The sequence below is a fragment of the Hemitrygon akajei genome, chromosome 2, assembly GCF_048418815.1.
Source record: "Hemitrygon akajei chromosome 2, sHemAka1.3, whole genome shotgun sequence".
In the NCBI taxonomy this organism is placed as follows: Eukaryota; Metazoa; Chordata; class Chondrichthyes; order Myliobatiformes; family Dasyatidae; genus Hemitrygon; species Hemitrygon akajei.
The window spans coordinates 104,250,789-104,277,574 of record NC_133125.1 but is presented as its reverse complement, the minus strand read 5'-3'; the positions used below and the strand labels follow the sequence as shown (position 1 = coordinate 104,277,574).

Below are 26,786 nucleotides of genomic sequence, written 5' to 3'. Positions count from 1 at the left end.
AAATAAAATTTTTCAGCAACATCCCAATCCAGTGATTTGTATCAAATCTACTCAGGTCCCCTGCTATCATGAGTGGATATGAAGACATACAATCTAAATCAGTCCAATACCTTCTGTCGCTCATTAATATTCCCATAAATAATATAAAAGCCATAATTTTAAGTGTTGCAGTTACTAAACTAGCTTCTCCACTACACCATACCCATTCACTTATCTCCCACAGAAAGATATGAAGGGTTAGTTTTCTTCTCAATATACAATATACGGTAGGATTATTTATATTTAAATCAATGAAAATTATTGACTTTTTTGTAATCATCATCATTATGTGCTATGTCGTATGACTGGTCGATCATGGTCTTTCCATGACCATGATTGTTCTTGGCAAATTCTTCTACAGAAGTGGTTTGCCATTGCTTTCTTCTAGGTAGTGTCTTTACAAGACCAGTGACCACAGCCATTATCAATACTCTTCAGAGATTGTTTGCCTGGCGTCGGTGGTCACATAGCCAGGGCATGTGATATGTACCAGCTGCTCATATGACCATCTACCTCCTGCTCCTGTGGCTTCTCATGACCCTGATCGGGGGGCTAAGCAGGTGCTACAGCTTGCCCAAGGGTGAGTTGTAGGCTAGCAGAGGGAAGGAGTGACTTACACCTCATTTGTTAGAGACATATCTCCACCCCACCACCCATAATTCATGGTAAGGTACCATGAATTATTTCAAGTAAAAATTTCAGCAGTGTGACTTGAAACCCACAACATGCTAGTCAAGAAGAGAGAGTACTCTCCACAGAGCCACAACTGACAGTTAAAATTACATTCAAAGTTAGAAGGGGGAAGATTTCAGTACAGAGCGCAAGCAGGGAGAACAGATATTATAGGTTTCAAATTCAATGCAATACTTGGCTCCTTTCAATAAATTAATTATGTTAAGTTGCTGGTATTTCATAAACAAAGCTTAATGCTGCCTGTGTTTATTAGTCATACAAATTGCAAGTTGGCTTATACTTGTTAAATTTAAATGTCAAAATCCCTTAACAAATTTATAAAGAATGTGTCGATGCCCTTTGTTTTTGCTCTCTTATTGGTTATCAATGTTACTTGCTCATGTTCATAGGGGTATGTGTAGCTCTCTTTTACTGAAATATTTATCATAGACCATATTCACGCACTTTTTATTTTGCCAGAATGCCTACAAACATGCCTGGGACACAATCAAAGCAACAAGCTACACAATCCCTGGTGATTCCTTCTCAATAGCTTTGGCCAAGAATCAGAAAAATATTCTTAGTCCGGTAAGAAGAGAATCCTAACTATATGTGTAAACCTAAATATAATTTTACTAAGCCCAGGTAAATGCTACGGACAATGATCAAAATGTATCATCATTTCTTTTTCTATTCATTTCTTTTGTTTGAGAATGTCTAAACTGTGTGTGCTCAAACTTATAGATAAAGTACCGGGAACAATACGAGAAGTTAAAGTCTCTTTATACGCTGCCAAACTCTGTGGAGGAAGATCCTCGCACACTGCACTGCCTGAAAACTGGAAAATTAATCCTTGATGTAAGTCAGTGTTCGGATTACACAGTGTATTCAAAATGGCTGGACCCGAATAATATGTATTGTTCTCCAAATTTTTTGGCCAATATGACTATGCTAGTGTCCAGTTTTACAAAAAGGGTTATTCTTCACTATTCCAAACATTAGATACACTGGAGGTTGAACAGTTTTATTAATATGTAATGTCACCTTCCCAAAATAAGCACAAAAATTTCTCCTAGATTAATGTGTGTAGGGAATCCAGTGCATGGCTATTAACAAAGTGACCATGACCAATCACTGTAACATTTACTTACAAATGGAAGTTTACATTCTCAGAAATGCTCTAAGGTGTCAAGACCAGAATCATAGATGCTTTCAGACCAAAAGAAGTACGTAGCATTCACATATCATACTAACATTCATGTAAGAGAAGAGGAACTATTTTCCTTCATTGTAAACTTTGATACCTAATTATTTTAAGTAGTTCTTAAGTTCCTTTAGGTTGTTGCTATAGAGGGGAGTGGTAATGGGGACAAGCTCCCATTGCCTATTAAATGCTCCCAGTGGCATGCACCTCAAATAGTCTCTGACAAAGAGGTTCAGCTCCTGACCTTCGCCTATAGCTTAGCCACTAAGCATGGTGGAACTGTTTCTACTTACAGGAGAAGGGACAAAGCTGGTTTACTGGCACCTTAAAACCAGTCGCTTCGGGCAGATGGGGCTCATCAATCATGGTTGGCAGCTCATCTAGGAGAAGGAGTACTCTGATCTCAATCCTCTGTTGCCACAGGGCTATAACCACTCATGGAGAAGGCTTTAGGAGTATCCCTTAGGAAAAGATCTGGGCTGTAGTCCCTAAGTGGGTCTTACAGTGAGTTCAGCATTGATTGGCAACTCCTGCAATGCTGCTGATGCCTTTAACTGTATTGGTCTCTGACGTTCCTTTAGGTTTATCAGATGCATGGAGAGGGGGAGCTTGCTACATGGGCCACAACTTGCTCTGCCTATTGTACTGCCCAGACTTGTGTATCTAGACAGCGAGGACTCAACATTCATGGTTGACTGACTGATGGAGAGCCTCTTAATTCTGAATTTACTGCATTTATTTTACGTTAATATATCAAATGTAGCTTTTTTTAAAAATTATAAGTCTGTGGCAAAGGAAGCATTCCGATCTCAATTAAAGTTTCTCAGAGTGTAAAATATTACAATCAAGTTACAGTAACTTGCTGTGTTGTGTTTCTATCCCAAAATAGACAAGACACTATTTTAGAAGTTTTGCTTAATAAGGATAGACAGAAATTCAGAGATCCTTGACCAGTGTGCATTATATTTTCTGCAGCGTCTGTATAGGGATAATTATGAAAAGAACAAGATGAAGATACACATCATGCCTGATATGATGGAGGTGGTTGCTGCCAAAGACACTCAGGCTAAGGTCAGCGATATTGACTATCGCAGGTACCTTCATGAATGGACATGTCTGCCAGATCTGCAGGTTAACATTCATGCCAGGAAAGTTGGCGAACAGTTAAGCGATGTAAGTATTTGGCTGTGTCTTTTTTTTTAAATTTTATTTAATTGCATTTTTAAGTAATTATAAGTATGGAAAAAAAAAGTATATGTCCCTTCCCCCCCTCCCCTTAACCCCTCCCCCCTAGCTTTCCTATATAAAAAAAGAGAAATTAAGAAAGAAAAAAAAAGAAAGAAAGAGTGCCTGGTTGTTGGAAGGTCTCCACATGCTCTGTGGAGTTCTTAATAACTTTAGTATATATATTTATTTCTTTCCCCAAGTAACCAATTGTTTCATCTTCAGAGCCCTATATATTTAATCCTGTCTTTTGTAAATAAGGGCACCAAATTTTCAAAAATGCTTCATGTTTATCTCTTAAATTATAAGTACCGGTAATTTTTTCTAATGGAATACAGCCATAGATTTCTTTCTTCCAACAATCTATACTTAAATATGTATCTGATTTCCAAGTAACTGCAATAGCCTTTTTGGCTACTGCCAGTGCAATTTTTATGAATTCTTTCTGATATTTATTTAGTTTGAGTTTCAGTTTTATCCCTTCAATATCACCTAGTAAAAATAATATTGGATTATGAGGAAGTTGTATTCCCGTAATTTGTTCCAGTAAAAGTCTTAAATTTGTCCAAAAAGGTTGAATTTTAGAACAAGACCATGTAGAATGTAAAAATGTACCAGTTTCTTGGTTACATCGGAAACACTGATCAGATAAACTTGGATTTAATTTATTTATTTTTTGTGGTGTAATATATAATTGATGTAGAAAGTTATATTGCACTAACCTTAACCGAACATTTATTGTATTTGTCATACGCTGTGTCTTTTATCCCACCCCCACTGAAACTATGTTACTGAATTTTGTTGAGGAACAACAAAAAAGTTATTAGTATCTATCTGAAAACCTTCTTGCCAGTGTAGTGCAGATTCAGACTTGGATCTCAAAAGGAAACAAGATGCAACATTGAATTGGGAAGCAAATGCAGGGCATGGGTTTTAAGAGCAACAAAAATAGTTCTGATTGGATGCTTGTCCCAAAGTGCTGTAACGAGATCAATGAGCCAAGTGATCTGCTCTTGTGGAAGAATTGTCTGGTTAATTCAACTGGTAATTGTATAATCAGACAGGTTTGATTTCCGAACATTGCTGAGTAAGACAATCACAACCATGCTTTCTACAAAGGTAGAAGGGAATGTAGAATTATTGAACCATTTATAAAGTGTTTGTTTCTCAATGATACTCCATGGTTGAATATTCTATATTTTTATCATCCATAGCAACATATTACAGTATAAACGAAAATGAAGAGGGCCATTCAGCTCCTAAGTTTATCCCTCAGAAGGATTCAATGTTCCTCTACACCAAGGGTTCCCAGCTATTTTATGCCTTGGACCCCTACCATTAACTGAGGGGCCTGAGGACCCCAGGTTGGGAAACCTGCATTTTCTTATTTTCTTATTTCTTATTTTTCTCCTTAAATTATTCCAACTTATCTTTTCTTACTTCTGAAAAGCTTATTCACATTAATTTCTCTCCTGTAGTCCTCTAGAGCACAAATTCTCAATTTAATGCAGGACAAGCCTGTAAGTTTTTCTGGTGACCAATATCTGACTCTTAGGCAAATAAGGGTGGAAGAAATAGGAGTTCTGCTTTTCCCAACTGGAGAGTAAAAGGTGCCCGTAGTAATGTGCTCCAACAGGAGGTCCATGACACCAAGTGAGAAGAAACAAGGGAGTACAGGATTGTATAGAACAGCACAGTGAGATTACAGAGACATTTGGCAATACCTATCCAAAGCCACCATTTCAATACACACATCATTGCTGTATTTGTCTAACTTCACGTGGATAACTTATTGGACATCTCACCTCACTGTCACAAGTATGTCTGAGCCAGAACTGGGGAGGGAGGTACGTAACAGAAGATAGCACAGGACAGGCCATTCACAAAGGATGTTGTGCCAAACTTTTAATCTACTCCAACGTCAACCTAACCCTTCCCTCATGTTTTTCTTTTATCCATGTGCCTTTCTAAGAGTCTTTTAGAGGTCCTAATGTATCTGCTTCTACCACCATCCCCGGCAGTGTGTTCCACACACCCTCCACTCTCTGTGTAAAACACCTTTCTCTAATATCGCCCTAAACTTTCCACCAGTCATTTTAAAGCATGTCCTCTTGTATTACCCATTGCCAACCTGAGAAAAAAGTGCTGGCTCTCCATGCTATCTATGCCTGTTATCATCTTATATACCCCTATCACCTCTCATTGTCCTTCACTCCAAAGAGAAAGTGCTAGCTCACTCAAACTTTCCTCATAAAACATGCTCTCTAATCCATGCAGTATTCTGGTAAATCTCCTCTGCACCCTCTCTAAATCTTCCATATAATTCCTATATTGAGTCTATAATGTCGTGATTTTTACCCAGTAACCAACAGGAGCTTAGTCTAATATTATGGGCATAAGAAAGGGTGGTTCCTTCAGGTTGTCTTAGCTGGGGGTATAGTGGGGATAAGCTCCCACTACCTATTAAATGCTCCCAATGTTGTACTTCTCAAATAGCCTCTGACAACCAAGTCCAGCTCCTGGCCTTCACATGTACCTTAGCTACTAAGCCCAGCAGGACAAATTCTATTAACAGGAGAAAGTGCAAATGTGGGTTCCTGGTCCTGAACCCAGTCACTTCGGGCAGATGGGGCTCATCAGCCATGGTTGGCAGTTTGGCTGTGCCAGCTGTGGAGAGAGGGGGAGCCTACTACATGGGCAACACCTTGCTCTACAAATCGTCCTGCACTGGCTTCAGCATCTCTTAGACAGCCAGGACGAAACATCCATGGTTGACCCTGACCAAATCAGGGCCTCAAGAAAGAGGTAATTCTGTTGTTTCAGGCTTCACGAATATTCCCTGCAGACTTGTGCTAGTCTCCCACGTAGCCTGATTTGCCTTCGAATAACCTGCCTTCAGTGTGCAAGGAGGCTGCCCTTTAATATTCCCAAAGCTATTTTATCTCAGCAAGAAATGGCTTCTTAAGTAGGTAAAATAATTCTTGTGTCTTTGAAGTTAATTGATGGATTTTATATTCCTTCCAGGTTCTCTACAAAGATGACCTTAATTGGCTTAAAGGAATTGGATGCAATGTGTGGGACACTCCACTGATTCTTCACGCCAAGAAAACCTATGATCAGCAAAGTGATGTATGTAAAGATGAGCCATACTCCTGCTGTGTCTTTTATATTGCCTGTGAAAGCTTTCTCTCAGATCATTTGTTTAAACAGCTTTTTTTTATAGTTTTGGTGAATTCTGCTTTCTCCCCTGCAGATTCAGTACAAGTCGAAGGCTGAGGCAACAAGGTTGAACTTCACACCAGTTATGGAAACACCAGTCTACACACAAGCTGTCAACAGTGCTCAACAGCTCAGTGAAGTAAGTGTCTTGAAATAATGCATGGAAAGAAGCTTTTCTCCTGGCAACACCCTGAGTCCATGAATGCCGTAGAGATCTGCAGTTGACCAACAGCTTCTGGGGGCTGTTGGGGGGCAGCACCCACGCCATACCGCCCCCTCTATACAGAGATGAGCTCTAAATTCTGCTGATAGCAGTTGGTGAGAAAAGAAAGATAAGTGTTTTATAATAACGTACTGTGGCAGGGATAGTTTTCTTATCATTCACAACTGGTTAATTGGACGTCGCGGTAGCTAGCGGTTAGCACAACATTATTACATGCTTCGGTCTCCTCTCAGAGTCCGAGTAGGTTCAATGGTCGGTGTAAGTTGTCCCATGATTTGGTGGGGGTTAATCGGGTTAGTCGGGGGTTGCTGGGGCAGTATGGCACGAAAGGCCAGAAAGGCCTACTCCCCACTCTATAGCAAAATAAATAAATCAAATATAACAGGTAGCTTACATGCTCCTAAATGAATGAAGTAACAGATTCCAATTTAAAAATGGAACACTACAGCACAGTACAGGCCCTTTGGCCCACAATACTGTGCTGAACTTTTAGTTTACCCTAAGATCAATCTAACCCTCCCCCCTACATACCCCCTATTTTTCTAACATCATTCTTCCTATCTAAGAGTTTCCTAAATGTCCCAAATATATCTGCCTCTACCACCAATCCTGGCAGGGGATTCCATGCATTCACTACTCTGTGTGTGAAAAATCTACCTCTGACATCCTCCCACTACTTGCCTCCAATCTCCTTAAAATTATGCCCCCCCCCCCCCCCACCAGAATTAGCCATTTCCACCCTGGGAAAAGGTTTTTGGCTTTCTACTGGATATATGGCTCTTATCTCCTTGTATACCTCTATCAAGTCACTTCTCATCCTCCTTTTCTGAATTCTATGGCATCTACCAACAAGCAGTCACTCATAACTCCAATCAAGTGCCAACACATTTATCCTTCCATTCCCTAACTGCTAGCATCATTGAGCCCTGCTCTGGTAATACAAAAGGATCCATTTTACGTGAGGTGCTACGATAACATAGTGGTTGGGACAATGCTTTACAGTACCAGCAACCCGGGTTCAATTCCCACTGCTACTGTAAGGAGTTTGTTCATTCTCTCTGTGACCATGTGGGTGTCCTCCAGATGATCTGGTTTCCTCCCACAGTCCAAAGGCGTACCGGTTGGTAGGTTAATTGGTCATTGTAAATTGTCCTGTCATTGGCTAGGATTAAATTGGGGAATTGCTGGGTGTCATGGCTGAAAGGGCTGGAAGTTCCATACTGTATCTCATTAAATAAGTCAGACCCTTTAGATTTTATCCTTGGGGAAGCCTGTGGAAAAAGTGAGCTATTTTACTTTTTAAACTTAATGTCTTAATTACTTGTTAGCATTTTTTTCCTGGTTTAATTGTACCTAATGTGTTTTTTTTAATGATTTGAACTGTTTCTGAGCATGTCAATCTGGACTCTGGAGCAGGGCTTCAGCGAGGAGTCAACTCATAGGCATCCCCACTTCCCAGATACAGAGGATCAATGAGTCAGGCCCACTACACCTGGCCAGGTGGGATCTCCGACACTGAGTCTAGACAATGGGTCAGGCCCACTACACCTGGCCAGGTGGGATCTCCGACACTGAGTCTAGACAATGGGTCAGGCCCACTGCACCTGGCCAGGTGAGATCTCCGACACTGAGTCTAGACAATGGGTCAGGCCCGCTGCACCTGGCCAGGTGGGATCTCAGACACTGAGTCTAGACAATGGGTCAGGCCCGTTGCACCTGGCCAGGTGGGATCTCAGACACTGAGTCTAGACAATGGGTCAGGCCTGCTGCACCTGGCCAGGTGGGATCTCAGACACTGAGTCTAGACAATGGGTCAGGCCCGCTGCACCTGGCCAGGTGGGATCTCAGACACAGTCTAGATAATGGGTCAAGTCCAGCTTGATCCAGATCAGTGCTTCAGACCCAAATGTTTCTATGGATGCATAGAGCAACGCACACAGAATGCTGAGGCCCAAAATGTCAACTGTTTATTCCCTTCCATAGATGTTGCTTGACTTACAAATTTCCTCCAGCATTTTGTGTATCTTTCTCTAGATTTCCAGTATCTGGAGAATTACTTCTATCTATGGATACATAATTAGTTTAAGAATACACACATGTTTCACTAATATTTGGATACTTGATGTATATCTAATAGATATCACCCTTCAGTATTAAAACACTTTAGAATGAACTGTCTAAATTACTATTTCAATATGCTGATCTATTTCAATAGGTAGTTACTGCCTGTATGCCACTAGTGTTTAGGGCATCAAAGAAGATCCTCCATCTCTATATGTCGTTAGCCATCAACCTCAGGTGTGGCTCAGGGTCCTAATTTCTCTCTCTACAGTATGGCATCGTTGTCTTTGGTCTTCCGTGTTTCCTCTGTCCTTCAGGGTCCAATGAAGTGCCATCTTGATGATGGAGTTGGCCTCTCTTCTCATCACCAGATATTCTGGCGATGTTCAGGGCTTCCTTCATTGTGCCAGTAGCTTCTTCTTGGTTTTCACTACTGTCAGTCATTCAAATCCCAGGTGGAGACGCAGGAATACCGTCGCTCAACAGATATAGGATTCTTCATGACTGCTTCTGTAACAATTTTTGTTTGCCCAGTCAGGGTTGTTAACCCTGAGCTGAACCCTTAAACATGGAGGACTGGTGGACTGCTCTTAGCCTGGCCTCTGCCCTATCACCTGCTTGGCATGGGTGACCCTACCAAGAGTTAAAACACAAAGCCCGGACTCCAGCCAACGTACGTAGCTCTCTGGGCTATTGAGGCATAAAAACCTCCAAACCCTATGTGGTCCTCTTGGAGGAACTTTAATAGGACAATAAATTAATTGAGAATTTTTGTCATCTGCAATGAACACTGTCAGCTTATTACTGACTTTGGAAAGACAGCCAACACTCTCATCAGGTACTTCTGGACAATGTAGAATGAATTCTCTGCTATGAAATCATCCAATGCTTGTCAAAAACACCTGCAGAATCATATTGAGCATAATATGAGGCAACCCTCTACAATATAAATAAACAAGCAGGGTTTGAAAAATAAACTATTTGAAGGAAAGTAGCATCCATCATTGAGGAACCCCCCCCCCCCCCCCACCATCTAGGCCAGGATCTCTTTTCCCTACTGCCATCTGGAAGAAGGTACAAGAGCCTCAAGACCCACACCAGCAGGCTCAAAGTTCAACTTTCAAAGAAGGTTCAGCATGACATCTAAAATATGACAAACTTCAATGGATATTGGCTGGCTGCATTATAACCTGGTATGGAAACACCAATGCCCTTAAATGGAAAATCCTACATAAAGTAGTGGACACTTTCCAGTCCATCACAAGTAAAGCACTCCCCGCACCCCCGTTGAGCAGGTCCACATGGAGCACTGTTGTAGTAAAGCAGCATCCATCATCAGGGACCCCCACAATCCAGGTTCTCTTCTCACTGCTGCCATCAGGAAGGAGGTACAGACACCTCGGGACTCTCACCACCAGGTTCAGGAACAGTCACTACCTCGAACCATCAGGCTCTTGAACCAGAGAGGATAATTACACTCAGCTTCACTTATCCCATCACTCAACAGTTTCCACAACCTACTGACTCATTTTCAAAGGCTCTTTATCTCATGTTCTTGATATTTATTGTTTATATATTTATTATTATTTATTTTTGTATTTACACAGTTTGTCTGTAGCATATTGGTAGTTTATCCACCCTTCTGGGTATGGTCTTTCATTGATTCTATTGCATTTCTTGTAGTTACTGTGAACACCCACAAGAAAATGAACCTAGGGTTGTATATGGTGGCATGTATGTACTTTGATAATAAACTTACTTTGAGTCTGTTTTTAAACTGTGTGGTGAAAACAGCACAACAGTGCCTCTTTCACCTCAGACGGTGGAAGAAGTTTGGCAGGAGTTCCCAAATCCCAAGGAGTTTCTACAGGGGCACAGTTGAGAGAATCCTGACTGGCTGCGTCACTGCCTGGTATGGGAACTGTACTTCCTTCAATCGCTGAACTCTTCAGAGACTGGTGCGGACAGCCCAGCACATCTGTGGATATGAACTTCCCACTATTCAGGATATTTACATAGACAGGTGCATAAAAAGGGTCCAAAGAAGCATTGGGGACCCGAGTCACCCCAATCACAAACTGTTCCAACTGCTACCAACTGGAAAATGGTACGACAGCATAAAAGCCAGGACCAACGGGCTCCAGGACAGCTTCTTCCACCAGGCCATCAGAATGATTAATTCACACTGACACAATTGTATTTCTAAGCTATATTGACTGTTTTGTTGTATATCTTACTGTACATACTACTTATTACAAATTACTGTAAATTGCACATTGCACATTCAGGCGGAGACAAAATGTAAAGAGTTTTACTCCTCCTGTACATGAAGGATGTAAGCAATAAAGTCAATTCAATTCAAATTACAAGATTGCTGATCCGCACATAGCTGTTCAACACGGGGAAGATCTGTTGCAGCTCCTTTGATCCACTGCACACTTTTATGACAAATGTGAGCCAAAAGCGCAAGGCTCCTGTCCGAAGCTTCCTTTTCCTGAAGAACCCGACAAAGAGTACACCAAGGGTACATCCTGCAGCCCAGGGTGGAGTTGTAAGCTGCTGCCACTATGGATTTTCCCAATCATGTTCACATCCTGATTTTGCTATTAATAATAATAACTTTATCAAGCATTTTCACATAGACAATATATGAAGTGCTTTATACTGGGATAAAGGTACAATCATGAAAATAAAATAAAAAATAAAAATAAGCATGAAAATAAAATACAAAGAGATGTTAGTTAAAAGCAAGGTTAAATAAATAGGCTTTGTGCTGATATTTAGAAGTGTCAACGGAATCTGCATCCCTTATAGTTTTAGGTATCGAATTCCACACTTTAGGAGCGTAGTTCCAAAAGCTGACCTGCCAATTATCTTTTGAAGGAGATTGTTTAAATTTAAGAGACTGGCGAAAGAAGACCTGAGAGCTCAAACAGGATTATAAAACAAAAACATTTCTGTGTTGTACTCTAGTCCCAGACCATTAAGAGCTTTAAAAACAAGTAAGAGAATGTTAAAATTATTTCTAAACCATACAGGAAGTGATACAGGATTACAATTAGCGAGATTCAAAACCATTTGTGGTCATTAATGCACAAAATACAGAAGTTGAATGAATTCTTTGCCCTCTGTTTTGCAGAAGATCTATCGGAACAACTATATGATAAATATTAAAGGCAAGGTTGGCCCAACCACGAAGACTATAGAGCTGGATAGAGCCAGAGAGGCCAATAAATTACAGAGTGAGGTAAACACTGGATTCTGTTTAAGTTTTTCATTGGTCCTTTGAAGCCTTTCCATTTATTTAATGCTCACTGTATTCTTTTGCAGAACCTGTACCGTGACGCTGGTCGAAGCAATCTTCCCAAGGGATATACCCTTCCAGCAGATATTCCATCCTTAAAACATGCTAGGCACGTTGACCATAACCGCAGTGATGTAAGTACAGTGTGAATAACATTCTCTCTTACAATCATTGTTATACAGTTTGATCTTACTCAGCCCTGACTTTTAATCTAATGCTGTTTGATTAACAGAGATGTTTTGATTTGGCTCATCCAACGTGTGTTATTATCAATGGCATCAACACACCAAACCATAAATTTAACCTACTCAAGGATAAAAATTACAATCTCGGTACAGCATACAGGCACAAAGATTGCCTACTTCCTCCCAGTGGTACCAGTGTCATCTGTCGTCACAAGTCCTTGTCCCAAATGGGACTTCAGGTTTCCTAATACTGGGTATTCCTGCACTTTACAGAATCAGAATCAGGTTTACATATATAAAATAGTCAAATTCAATAAGTAGTGCAAAAATAGAAATAAAAGGGTAGTGAGGTAATGTTCAGGGGTTCAATATCTGTTCAGAAATCAGATAACAGAGGGGATATCTGTGGAAGTTTTCATCTCTATTCATACCTTGCTTTGGACACATTTCCTGGCTCTATAGATATGATTTAATTCTCAGGATAAGCACATTTTACAAACATTATGTCTTTGGAAGTTGCTAAATCCACTGAACAGGCTTTGAGATTTGTTAATACACCTGATAAATCCAATTTCTTTAAGTTGCTGTCAGTGCAGCTTTTCAGCTGCAGTTCTAGTTTGTTCTTAATGTCAATATCACCGTTAGACTTTACGCCCAGTGTGACAACCCACTAGATCAGAGTCTCAGGCTCTTTCACTGTGCTCCACCAAGTACTTGGGCAGAGGACATCTTTTTTTTCAAGCCATCTGGAAGAGATACCTCCTCCTTCATACCTTGTCCTTGCAATTAGCCAAGAATCCACAGTAGCACTTTCACCACTGGGTCTGAAGGACATAGGTTCTCGCGACTAATGCATGGAACCCAGACCAATGCCCTGCCAAAAGGGTGCTGCACTGTCAGAGCTGAAATCTTTCAAGTTATAAATTAAAGCTTCTTCTGTCCCTTCATATTCCAAAATTAATGTTTTGCCACAAAAATATATAGTCCATGAGCCTGAGTCCCATGAATGTTGTAGGAGCCTGCAGTTGAACACACTACAGTGCATTACACCAAGCAAACAATGGGGACAGCACCGACTCTACCCTCCACACCGCCTCTGGTGGAGTACACTGACTCTGCCTGTTTCCTGGGCAGCTGTAAACAGGCAACACCGCAGCTTGAGGCCTAGTTCTCACAATGACTGTGGCCAGGCAGTTCCCCGCCATCTGCTCCTGCTTGTCCAACAATAAATCAGGGAACCGGACGTTCAGCATTCCACATTAACAAAGTCCAACAGGGAGTTGCGTTCACAAGGAAAGTGACGAAGATGATCATTCACTGTTATATTGCACCTTCGTGCACCAACTCAAACCAACGCAGGTGGTAGGCACAATCCGCACAAAGTCCAGCTCCTTTGGTTTCTCTGCAAACAAGCATGTAGACCTGCAGTACTTTTAAGTTCTTAATATCCAGCTGGGTCTTGCAGTCATGGAAAATACAGTTAAAAAGGATAATAACATCTTTGGTTGGCCCTGTAGAAGCAACCTGTAGAATGTGCAACCATCTCTCTGGAAGTCCATGGGAGAGGAATAACAAGGAGAAACAACATGCTGATTTCTTCAGTTAAGCCCCTTGTTCTGATATTGGGACACTTCAAAGAATAACTCGAAAACTCACCACTCAAGCTAACCACAAGTGAATCTTGAAGAGCATAGCTATGGTTTCATTTAGCTCAATGATCACCCTTCATGTACCACAAGTCTGCGACCAGGGCTAGCAACAGAGTGTGGCTAGGAATGGGGCACAATTGGGTTGAGTTTTTTTCTGATGTTGGCAATTAACTTGCAAAAGTTTGATCACCATGCGAGGAGATGTCATCAGTATGCTGTTAATTGTGGTGTGTCCTCCGAATGCTTGACCTTCATTTACTTATCAATCAGCTGATAGGTTGTCATTATGGAAACTCACTTGTGATGTCGAGTGGTGGTCTCGTTGCTGATTTTTGGCATGGTGAACTTTGAGTGTTGTGGTCTGGAACTTTGCCCGCATTGGCTCATAAATAGGATCCAGGTCTACATGTCTGTTTACAGAAGTGTTCACGGAAAGCCACTAGTCATTCTAGGAATTAACTAGAATGGGACATGACTCCAGGAAGGTGGCTGACTCCAAAAAAGGAGACAGAAGACTGCACACTTGTGAAAAAATCCCTCCATTGTGAAATCCCTCTCCTATGTTCCTGAGTGCTTGCTGATAGAGTTTAGCTAACAGAGAGATTACTCATCGGTTTTTCCACTAATTTTGTGCCTCACTTGAGATGGACGATTGGGAAAACAGTTTTGGAAAACATAAAATGGTGCAGAATCAAAGGCCATCCATTGTAACAGATATTTATATCCCGCTCTATCTTTTCTAATCTTAAACTAAAATTAAGACATTATTTGTAAAACGACAGCCAGTCCAAAAGAAAATTTGCATTTTTTCTTCCAGCTGAAGTATAAAGAAGCTTATGAACACATGAAAGCTAAAGGCTACACATTGATCCCTGAGACCATCAGCATCACAGCAGCCAAGAAAGCAGATACCATCTTGAACCAGGTACTGCTGAGATAATCTTATTTATCACCAAATCTCAAAGTCTTATATGTACCTTCTTTGTGCACATGATGCACTTGTTGTTTTACCCCTTTACAGCGACTGTATCGATTAAAATATGACACGCTGAAAGACAAGATTCATCCCTCTCCTGACACTCCGGAAATTCGGCAAGTCAAAGCCACGCAGGAGGCAGTCAGTGACGTAAGTTTATCAACTGAACAAATCTTGCCCTAGCAATTACACCGAGTTGATTTAAAGGGGTGCAAAGAATTAAATGTGACCGAATTGGAGGCCCGATGTGTTGGCATGAACTCTGATTTCTCCAACTTTGGATAATTTTTTTCACCTCCTGCTTCCCTCTTATTTGTTTCCCCACTCTAGCCTCTTACCTCTTCTCCTCACCTGCATACTACTTCCTCTTGGTCCCCCTCCTCCTTCCCTTTGTTCCATGGTCCACTCTCCTCTCCTATCAGATTCCTCCTTCTCCAGCCCTTTGCCTTTTCCACTCACCTCCCAACTTCTTTCTGCATCCTCCCCTCCCCCACCCACCAGGTTTCATCTGTCACCTTCTAACGTCCTCCTCCTCCTCCCCCACTTCTTCCTCTGGCATCTTCACCCTTCCTTTCCAGTCCTGATGAAGGGTCTCGGCCCGAAACGTTGACCATTTATTAATTTCCATAGATGCTGCCTGACCTATTTTTGTGTGTGCTGCTTTAGATTTCCAGCATCTGCTGGATCACTTGTGTTTACTAAATGTGATTTCTTGTTTTGCCATAGCTGTCCTATAAGTCTGAGTACTTCTTGCACAAGGGTGAGAAGATTTCTCTTCCTATCACTCCTGAGCTGATCCATCATCGATATGTGGGTGAAATAACCAGCGATGTAAGCATCAAGTCCATTCTTGCTTCTTGCGCATTTTGTTTAAATTTCAAACTAAGTGCTTCATGGACAATACTAAAATTATGACTATCCCACATATAGAATAAATACAAGGAAGATCTTCAATGGCTGAAGGGCACTGGATGCTTCCTGTATGAAACTCCTGAAATGGTCCGAGTGCGTGATTTCCACAAGTATTGGGTATGCTTTCCTTCTGTAATCCTAGTGTCCACCTGTCTTCTACCAGTGCCAGGTACTGTAAGTGAAAGGAAATTGAATTGTCTCGTGATTTTACAATGAGGTATCACTGTAATGCGAGGATTTCTGTTACCAAACATTGTGCCAAAGTAAAGCTTGGTCTTCATTACCGAAATGCAAAGGGAAACATTTGGGATTCTGTAACAGAGAAGGGTTTAAACCAATCCTGCTTTTGTAACCAAACAAACGTAGCACACATCAGCCCTGGGATGAATAGGGGATGGAGAATTATATTTTTAATCGATAACAGTAAATTAGAAACATGATATTTGTTGGCAATTAGATTCTGATTTAGTTCTGTTGAGATTGAGAAGCAGAGTACACTGCAAGATTAAATTAACCCAGAAAGAGTAAGTTTCTGGTGAAGCCATGCTTGGTGTCTGGTAATGTTAAAGCAGATTGGAGAGTGGGCTAGAGAGCAGAAGTTCACATTGCTTTGCGGTTAGGTTATGTCAGTAAGAGCGAGCCACAATCATATTACATTTTCAGCACCTTAACGTCCCTTATTGTGAGGCAAGTGCAGCAAATCTGAAGTACAAAGAGCTCATAATGTTCAGTAAGCCAGGGATCATCTGTAGAGAGAGAGAGACAGAAGCAGATGCCTAATTTGGAGTATTGTGTGCAGTTTTGGTCAGTGACTACAGAAAAGATGTCAATAATGTTGAAAGAGTACAGAGGAAATTTTAAAGGATGTTGCCGGGACTGGAGAACCTGAGTTATAAGGAAAGATTGAATAGGTTAAGACTTTATTCCTTGGATCATAGAGATTGTGGTAAGATTTGACAGAGGTATATAAAATTATGAGGTATATTGATAGGGTAAATGCAAGCAGATTTTATCCACTGAGGTTGGATGGGACTGCAACTAGATGTCGTGAGTTAAGAGTGAAGGGTGAAAAGTTTAAGAGCAAACGTGAGGGGAAACTTCTTCACTCAGAGGATTTTGACAGTGTGAAATGAGCGGCCAATGTAAGTGGTGCTTGCAAGCTTGATTTCAATGCTTAAGAGAAGTTTGGATGAGAGGGCTACTGTCCTGGTGTAGCTTGATGGGAGTAGGCAGTTTAAATATTTTGACACAGACTAGATGGGCTGAAGGGCCTGTTTCTATGCTGTACTTTTCTATGACTCTTGGTAAATTGTCAGTATGAAGGGCTTTCGTTAGTTCTTCTAAAAGTAAGATGTAGTCCAGCAACAATAGGTATTTAAGTAGATGACATTTTTGAAATCATTTAAGCCCGTAATGTCGTAAAATAAATTTTAAAAACATTCATTTTAACTTCTTTTTGTATGTTTTTCAGACTGGTTATGACAAAGTTGCCAAGAAAATGCTTGACAAACATACCTCTGTTCTTAATACTCCTGAATACAGACGTGTGACAGAACTGAAGACTCACTTGAGCAATGTAAGTATATAGTCTTGTGGTCACTCTATACTGATCAAATGAGAATACAATATTTTGCAATTTTTAATAGCTAATGGGTAGTTATTTGAAATTATAGGATAGTGTAGAATGATTTTAGAGGGTTTAGGTTTAAGGTCACAGGTCAGAGATAATCCTTAACCCTTTATCATTCAGTAACATAGCAACTTCTTCCTTAAATAATGACTTGGCCTCCACGGCTTTCTGTAGCAGCAAATTCCACAGATTCACCATCCTCTAGCTGAAGATTTTCTTTCTTATCTCAGCTCTAAAGGGATGTCCTTTTATTCTGAGGCTGTGTCCTCAAAACCAAGACTCTGACAGTACTGTGTGAAAGTCCTAGGCACATATATATGGGTAGGTTGCCTAAGACTTTTCCACAACACTGCATCTGTCAACATGGAGCGGAGAGTGAGTTTGTAAATCTGGTGGGAGCTGATGCACCATCAATAACTCTTGGAGATGTGAGTCAAGGTAGGCTTTTATTAGCTGGAAGGAAGCACTGTCAGCAGCAAGAGATCATCACACAACATCCTGGAGACTGAGGGAGGAGCAGTGCCTCCAATCGCCTTTATACAGGGGTCTGTGGGAGGAGCCACAGGAGCAGTCAGCAGAGGGGGCGTGTCCAGACAGGGATATGTAGTTCACCACAGGAGCAAAGGATGTTTGGGGATGGTAAGGGTGGAGCACCATGAGAGGGATCTGAGACAGAGAAGTATTGCCAGGGGTGGATGTTGGTTTGGGTGCCAATACATCCAGCCCTGAGACACCAGGCAAGGTCATTTGAATCCAAACAGTTGGTTTATTGATCGCTAAGAATGCCTCTCTGATGCTTCTCGCTCCCTCCCCTCTCCCTTCCCCTTTTCCCAACCAGGATTCTCCTCCCCCTGCCCCCATCCCATTCTCAGTCCACAATAAAACCCATATCAAAATCAGGTTTATCATCACTCACATTGTCATGAAATTTGTGGCAGCTGTACAGTGCAATACATAAAACTACTCCAGTACTGTGCAAAAGTCTTAGGCACCCAAGGTATATGTATGCACCAAAGACCTTAACACAGTACTGCAGATAGAACAAAGAACAGTACTGCACTGTGGCCCATGATGTTGTATCATCCTATATAAATCTGGTCCACAATCAATCTAACTCTTCCCTCCGTCATATCCCATAACCCTCCATCTTTCCTACATCCATGTGCCTGTCTACAAATGGAAACATCCTCTCAATATCCAGTCCTTTTAGTATTCAGCTAGGTTTCAATGCGATCCCTTCCCCCATTCTTCTGAGCTCCATTGAATATAGGCCTGGATCCATCTAGCACTCCTGTACATTAAGCCCATATCAAGGTGAGAAACATTGATGTGTCACATTTTTTACGCTTTGTTGTGCTGCTCATCGAAGGTTTCTATTCTCCTCCCCTCCTTATCAAGGCCCAAATCCTTTTGTGCTTGTTGTGACTGAAGAGGTGAAGTAGAACTTCCGATCCCTAATTGGAGCCAGCCGCTTTCTGTGGTGGACTTGGCAATCCAATACCAGAGCCAGAGAGATCCACGGCATTATCAATTATTCTTACTGAGTGTCAGTCCAGCCTCGTTAACCTAAGTGACCTACCATTATGTCTGAAGATCTTCTTACTTGTCACCAGTACAAAGTTGTTAACTCATCTGTGTAGATGACTTTACCCAGGCAAGCCCTGCACAGCTAACACATACTCTCAACTGATAAATTGTAAAGTTTTAGTGTTTATGATTTGCTGCTCCACTGCGAAGTATCTTTGAGCTATGCCTACCCTGCAGACGTTTAAATTTTTTCAACAGGTGTTCAATGGGACCCTCTCTCACTGCTCCACCTTTGTGATCTCGGCTGCCCTCTGAGTCATTGACTATCTATTCATCCTGACCCAGACCTGGTACCACAGCCACATATCCTTCCTGGAAGCTTGTCTTCACCACCATCTTGTTCTTCACCTGTCACCTTCCAGCTAGCCTTTTCCCCCAGCTTTTTATTCTGGCATCCGCCCCCTTCCTTCCCAGTCCTGAAGAAGGGTCTCAGCCCGAAATGTCGACTGTTTGTTCCTCTCCATAGATGCTGCCTGACCTGCTGAGTTCCTGCAGCATTTTGTGTGTTCCTTTCAACTTCCAGCACCTGCAAACTTTTTCGTGTTTATGACTTGCTACTCCTTTAGGCATTTGGGAATCCTTAATCTTTGTCCTTAACTACCTCACCTGGACTCTTCGGAAGAATGTATCTTTAGGAAAAGCAATCCCTTTAGTCTACTTGGTCATTCCAGTAAATCAGGGCCATCTTGGCCCTTGATATTACTTGCCTCTCATAATTCCATCTCCTCTTTGTCAAACATAAATCAGTTGGAGAGACCACATCCATTCCAGGAATAGGGATAATGTGTGTGATCTATAGCCGTAACAATTGCTACTTGAAGATTTAACTCATTATAGAGGTACTTATGGTATGATTTTGAATTGTATTATACATTCAAATCTGAGAATGGTTCAAACATAAGCCATTTTTATTATTATTTTTGTTGACATTCATCACACACTGACACATTTCCTGCCAATTTCAGCTGGTGTACCGTGCTGACGGAAACAAAGTGAAGAGTCGGTACACAACAACACTTGGAACGGTGGATCTCAACCGAGCCAAACATGGTCAGCAGATTCAGAGCCAGGTACGAATCCCACCCTTCCATTCTTGCAGGTCTTCCCAACCTGAGATCCACGGACCCTTCAGTTAATGGGAAGGCTCCGTGATTTAAAAAAGGTTGCGAACTCCTGCATGGGGGCATTCTGACTGTGATTTCTGACACTTGCACCCTTTCCTCATTCTTTGGGAATATTCTGATCATTATACTGTCACCTTTAATGCCAGTTTTGATTACAGATGCTCAAATAAAAACAATAATGATGATTTAGAACCGGTTTATTCCACTGATCAAAAGAAAATTATCAACTGAAATTTGCAGATGTGGGTATTCATGGGTGCAAAATAAAGGTGAAAAATAATTTGGTTTATATGGAATTGTACAGAATTATACAGAATTAGCTGTGGGTAATATTAAAGATACAGATTTAAAGTTAATAATTCAAGTAAGGTTATAAATTAAAGACTGAGAATTGTTAGTGTTGTGTATTTAATACTTCAGTAATATTAAGCATTCCTGTTCATTTAAATAATTAATTACGGGTAATATGGATAAATATGTGAATTGTATATGTCATCACGCTATCACGTGATATGAATGCGCCTTGCTGAAAGTAATCTCGAAGTATAGACCCGCATTTCAGAATCCTTTGTCTTCCTTTTGAATTAGTTTAATGCTTTGCAGTTACAAAACATAACAGGATCCAAGCTGTTTTAAATAACCAGATAGTTTACTTCTCCTTAATTCAGTCAGAAATATTTTAATTCAAAAAAGCAAATGATTCATTAGCAGAGGTGAGAGGTTCAAAGGTTCAATTCTAGAGTTTTGGTGTGCTGGTTTGAAATAATGCATAGACTGTGTGAGACCTGCCAAGTATAGTTTATTGTAACATTCTTTATTAATTCTGGTCATCTTCTCCATCAGTACTTGTATGTTGAATTAGCTACAAAGGACAGACCACACTACACCCCTCATGTACAAACCACATCGCTGGAACATGCCAAGCACGTCAAGCACTTTGCCAGTGAGGTAAGCAGGTCAATATTTGCTGATGGAAGAAATACGTGTCTTTTTTATGTATTCAGTTCAGAAAATGAAGAAATTAACTATCAAATCATATAATTTTACTGAAAATTTATTGAGCTGTATCTTAGTGACCAAGAATCCTCACCTTTACTGCTCTCAAAACAACCATAAATCGGACACGAGGCAGGTCCAGATTATAGCAAAAAACTGTGCAAATGAAATAAAATGTACGGGGTTACATTGGAAAGCAGTAATAGTCTCCTCGTATTCCTATGATTACTAATAGCCATGAAAGCCATCTTTTGCTGAAAGGTCCAATTTGAACTTGCAGTTCCATACTCTTTTGCTAAAAAACTGTATATTTGTTGAATCTCAGGAATTTTCTATTCCAGTGGACTGGGGAAGCTGGAGAGCTATAGACTTTAATTTGGAAGTGGATTTTTTTGTTGAAAGATCATGGAATTAAAGGCTATAGGGAAGTGGCACAGAGGAGGGAGGGAGGTGTAGTACAGATCAGACATGATGGGATTGAATAGTGAGGAATGCTTAGGGGGTTATGGTACACCCCCGTTCCTGTTGCAATGAATACAACTAATCCTTGTGCCAAGTTAGCTGTGCTGAATGACCATCATCATCATAGACCATGGGCGGACATGGTCTATGACCATGGTTGTTCTGGGCAAATTTTCCTGCAGAAGTGGTTTGCCTTCTGGGCAGTGTCTATACTCTTCAGAGATTGCCTGGCGTCAATGGTTGCATAACCAGGACTTGTGATGTGCACCAGCTGCTCATATGACCATCCACCGCCTGCTCCTATGGCTTCACGTGACCCGGATTGGAGGGGGCGTGGTGGTGGTGCTGAGCAGGTGCTACACCTTGCCCAAGGGTGACCTGCAGGCTAGCAGAAGGAAGGAGCGCCTTACACCTCCTTTGTTAGAGACGTATCTCCACCCTGCCACCTAGTGCTAAATAATAGTATGTGTGAAATGTTTAGATAGTAGTTATTCTGATTGACCTTTTTCTTCTGTTTATTAGAAAAAATACAAGGAACAATATGAAAAGTTGAAGAGCAAATACACATCGATCCCAGACACACCAATGCTGTTGTCATCCAAGAAAGCTTATGTCAATGCCAGTGATGTACGTATTGAATTTTTATGCTTTTCACTATAAAAGGTGTGTAGTACTGATCTGTTTTTGTTGGAGTGTCAAATCCACGTACTCTTTGCTCCTCATAGTTACGGTACAAGGAAGCCTTTGAGCATTCTAAAGGGCGGTGTAGGACGGTGAAAGATGCTCTGAACATCGTCTACCATCGCAAGGTCACGGATGATATCAGTGAGGTATGTTGGCATGTTTTGAGTGGATGGTGTCTTTTGGTTTTTTTTGTGTTTTAAAGGTCGTATTGAATCAGTATGTTAAATGGAATAGTGGCCTTGTTTGAAGAAAAGGCCGAAAGAACCTGTTGTTTTATTTTAGTTAACGATCGGGCCCTTATAACCCAACAAGCCTGCCCAACCCAATCACACCCACGTAACCTACCAACCCGCATGCCTATGGGATGTAGGAAACCTCTGTAGTCACGGAGAGAGCATACAAACTCCTTACAGATGGCAGCAGACTTGAAGCCATGTCATGGTCCCTATAATAGTCCATGTCATGGTCTCTGTGTGGCACTGCTACGCTCCTGTGTTGCCCATATGGCAGTGATGTTTATTTCGGTATTCAGCAACTTTACATCAGCATCGGAATGCATGTCTGAGATCAGGAGTGCACCCTGAAGACCCGTCTATTTAAATACCAGGTTTCATCGTTTATCTATTGAGATACAGCATGGAATGGGCCCTTACGCCCCTTCGAGCCACCCAACTCAGCAGCCCCCAATTTAACCCTAGCCTAATCAGGGGACAATTTACAATGACCAATTAACTTACTAACTGCTACATCTTTGGGCTGTGGGAGGAAACCCACTCACCTTCATGAGTGGACAGGGAGATCCCGGTGATCCTCTGTAGGGTCCTGAGGCCTGAGGCCTTGCAGCCTCCGTACCACACAATGATGCAGTCAGGCAGGACACTCTCGATGGTGCTCCTGTAGAAAGTTGTTAGAACGGAGTAAGGATCTTTGCACAATTCAATCCCCCTCAGAAAGTGTAGACACAGCTGTGCCTTCTTGACTAATGAGGAGCTGTTGTGCATCCAGGTTAGGTGCATACCAAGGAACTTTGTGCTCTTCACTTTCTTCATGGCAGAACCATTGGAGAGGGGTCGACCTGAAGTCCACAGTCATCTCTTTTGTGTTGTCAATGTTGAGGCTCAGGTTGCTGTTCTCGCACCATTGTACAAGACTGTCTTCCTCCTCTCTGGTGCTGAAGAGGCCAGCCACTGTCATACCATCACTGAACTCAGTGATGTGGTTTGAGCTGAATCTGGCAGTGCAGTCATGAGGCAACAGCACACTGAGCACAGAGCCCGAGGGGTGGAGGGAGGGCACACCAGTACTCAGTGTGATACAGCTTGAGATGCTGTCACCAACTAAAGCGGACTGTCAAGAAGTCCAAGATCCAATTAACAGGAGGGGTGATGAGTCCCAACGAGGTCAGTTTACCTACCAGTCTCTGAGGAATGATCATGATAAGCAATGAGCTGAAGTCGATGAAAAACATCTTGACGTACAAGGCACTGTTTTCAAGGACGGAGTGGAGGGCTGAGGTTATGGCATCCTAAGTGAACCAGTTTGAGCAGTAGGCAAACTGGAAAGGGTCCAATGTAGCTGGAAGATAGGATTTTATATGATCCATTACCAGCCGCTCAAAGCACTTCATGATTGTTGAAGTCAGTGCTACTGGGTGGTAATCACTTAGGCCAGCTACTGTTCTTTCTTGGGGATCAGATGGTGGCTGCCTTGAAGCCTGCAGACACAGTGGAAAGTTTCAGAGAGATATTAAAGATGTCCATTAAGACCTTTGTTACCTGGGCCTCACAGTCCCTCAGTACCTGACCAAGTATATTGTCCTGTCCTGCAGCTTTGTGTGGGTTTACCCTGGCAAGATAAAGATTTGGAGACAAAATATAGCTTTTCTTAAAATAATTATAAAATCGCGTGTGTGTATATGTAGATACAGATCGTATAAATATTTCTTACTTCATAAGGTAAGGTAGCATAGCTGTTCATGCGATGCCATTACAGCTGGGGGTGTCGGAGTTCAGAGTTCAACTCTGAGTGAACCTCTTATTTGCCATCTTACCTTAGGAAGCAGGGAGGTGATATTGTTAAATTGACAGTTGAGTAATTGAAATTAAATCAGCAAGTAGTCTCCATGCCTGTTGATTCCATATCACTTACAAGTTCGTCTTAAGTGCCCATCCAAGTAAAACATAATCATGCTTTTGAAATAAATTATTCCCTCTTCATCGTAGCTGGATCTAACTCCTTGCCCTACTGCAGAGTGGAGGGGATTTCCCATAACTTTTTGTTTACAATTTCCCTAGCATTCCTCCAAACAGATCTTACAACGTAGTTGAAGAAATTTGCATAATGCAGTCGAAGTGAATCACTTATATGCCATCATGACATCAGGACAAGAGCATTAGGTCCCACACTACCAGGTTCAGGAGCAGTTATTACCCTTCAACCATCTTGAATCAGTATGGATAACATCACTCACTTCAACTCTGAACTGATTCTACAACCTATAGACTCACTTTCAAGGACTCTACAACTCATGTTCTCAGTATTATTTATTTATTTGCAGAGTTTGTCTCCTATTGCACATTTGTTGTCTGTCGGTCTTTGTGTGTACTTTTACATTGATTCTATTGTATTTTATTTGTTTTACTGCGAACACCTGTAAGAAAATGAATCTCAAGGTAGTATAAGGTGACATATACATACTTCAAAAATAAATTTCAAAGTTCAAAGTAAATTTATTATCAGCATACATATATGTCACCATCTACGCCCTTGAGATTCATTTTCTTGCGGGCATGCTCAGTAACCTCAAGAAACACAACAGAACCAGTGAAAGATCACACCGAATAGAACAGACAGGCAGCCAGTGTGCAAAAGACAACAAACTGCAAATGCAACAGAGAAAAAAAATGCTAATAAATAAGCAATAAATATTGAGAGCATGAGATGAAGAGTCCTTGAAAGTGAGTCCATAGTTTGTGGGAACAATATGGTGATTGTGGTGAGTGAAGTTACTGCCCCTGGTTCAGGAGCCTGATGGTTGAGGGATAGTAGCCATTCCTGAACCTGGTGGTGTGAGTCCTGAGGCTCCTGTACCACCTTCTTGATGGCAGCAGTGAGAAGAGAGCACGTCCTGGGTGGTGGGGGTCCTTGATGATGGACGCTGCTATCCTATGACAGTGTTTCATGTAGATGTACTTAATGGTAGGGAGGGCTCTACCTGTGATGGAGCAAGAGTGAGGAATAGATGAAAAGGGAAGGTTTGGGAACATTACCAGAAGTTAGTGAAATCCTGTTTCTTGTGTTCTTACAGAAAAGACTCAAAACAATATCCAACATGGGCACTTATGAAGAAAACAAGCTGGCCACATTAGGAAAAGTCAGATTCCTTACTCCCTGGGCAGATTGTTTCCTAACTTACTTACTTTTCTCTCGATAACAGCATTTTCCTTCTGTTGATCTCAGGTGAAATACAGGGAGAAGTATATCCAACAGCTGGGGCTGTGGAAATCAATTGCTGATCTACCCGAGCATTTCCATCACAAGATTGTAACTGAAGCAATCAGTGATGTAAGTCTTTTGTTTCAGTTGTAAATTGATTTCACTAGAAAATGTAATGGTCATAGCAATCTCAGAGTGATAGTTCAAATCAGCACCTTAAATGACACACAGTTGGATAATGTGAAAAATAATACTTAGAGTGACAGACTAGTATTTTAAGGGATGCAGTACAATGTATTCAAAGTAAGTGTTGGTTTAAAACAGGATCTCCGAACCTTTCTTATTCCATGGACCAATACTTCTAAGCAAGGAGTCCGTGGACTCCAGGTTCAGAACTCCTGGTTTAAAACAATAATTTCATTAGACATTTTCCCTCTCTTGGACGTTCTAAATATACAAAAATGCTGAAATCATGCCATCAAATTTCAAAAATAGAATTCAGCATTTATACATTACTCCATATGACACATATAACTAGATTCCTACACTGGTATTTTTTGATTTTCCACTCAATATGTGTCACAATAACTTTTTAAAACATCTTTATGATATTCCTATCTATAAATCTAGAAGGAACCATATATTTTTGCTTTATAAAAATATTATTTGTGTTGTATCTTGTCTCTCTCCTGCCTCTAAAACTTTTGATTGGCCAACAAGTATTCATATCCATGAGATTATTACTAATCTGTAAGACTGGAAAGTGTACAAAACTGGTTATCTATCTATCTCTTCCTCATTCCTGCTTTCTCTCTTTCTTTTATTCTCTCTCATTCTCTCCCTCTCTCTCTCAGACACATTTTTTGAAAGCAAACAGGTGATCTTGCTCATTTATGTCAAATAGGTCTTCATTTTGATCTGAATCTGAAGTGGTTGATTTATGTCTTCAATGCACCATTTATTCACAAGACATTTCACTCAGAGTAGTAATGGACTATAAGACATAGGAGCAGAATTAGGCCATTCAGCCCGTTAAATTTGCTTTCGATCATGGCTGATTTATTTTCCCTCTCAACCTCATTCTCCTGCCATCTCCTGTAACCTTTGGTGCTCTTACTAATCAAGAACATATCAACCTTTGCTTTAAGTGTACATAGTGATTTGGCCTCCGCAGCTGTGTGTGGCAATGAATTCCACATT

The 26,786-nt window shown here is 41.2% G+C and overlaps 1 protein-coding gene across 38 annotated transcripts in view; it reads left to right on the top strand.

The window, feature by feature from the left end:
* neb (nebulin) overlaps positions 1–26,786 on the top strand; it is a 327,374-nt gene that overhangs the window by 200,875 nt on the left and 99,713 nt on the right. For all 38 annotated transcript variants that reach the window (XM_073026432.1, XM_073026423.1, XM_073026670.1 and 35 more), the window contains 17 exons: positions 1,192–1,299; positions 1,456–1,569; positions 2,891–3,088; positions 6,164–6,268; positions 6,393–6,497; positions 11,782–11,889; positions 11,973–12,080; positions 14,598–14,705; positions 14,802–14,906; positions 15,483–15,587; positions 15,687–15,785; positions 17,140–17,244; positions 19,851–19,955; positions 20,853–20,957; positions 21,990–22,094; positions 22,193–22,297; positions 25,611–25,715. In XM_073026432.1, the coding sequence (XP_072882533.1) occupies positions 1,192–1,299; positions 1,456–1,569; positions 2,891–3,088; positions 6,164–6,268; positions 6,393–6,497; positions 11,782–11,889; positions 11,973–12,080; positions 14,598–14,705; positions 14,802–14,906; positions 15,483–15,587; positions 15,687–15,785; positions 17,140–17,244; positions 19,851–19,955; positions 20,853–20,957; positions 21,990–22,094; positions 22,193–22,297; positions 25,611–25,715 (1,893 nt within the window). The remainder of the gene's footprint in view (positions 1–1,191; positions 1,300–1,455; positions 1,570–2,890; positions 3,089–6,163; positions 6,269–6,392; positions 6,498–11,781; positions 11,890–11,972; positions 12,081–14,597; positions 14,706–14,801; positions 14,907–15,482; positions 15,588–15,686; positions 15,786–17,139; positions 17,245–19,850; positions 19,956–20,852; positions 20,958–21,989; positions 22,095–22,192; positions 22,298–25,610; positions 25,716–26,786) is intronic.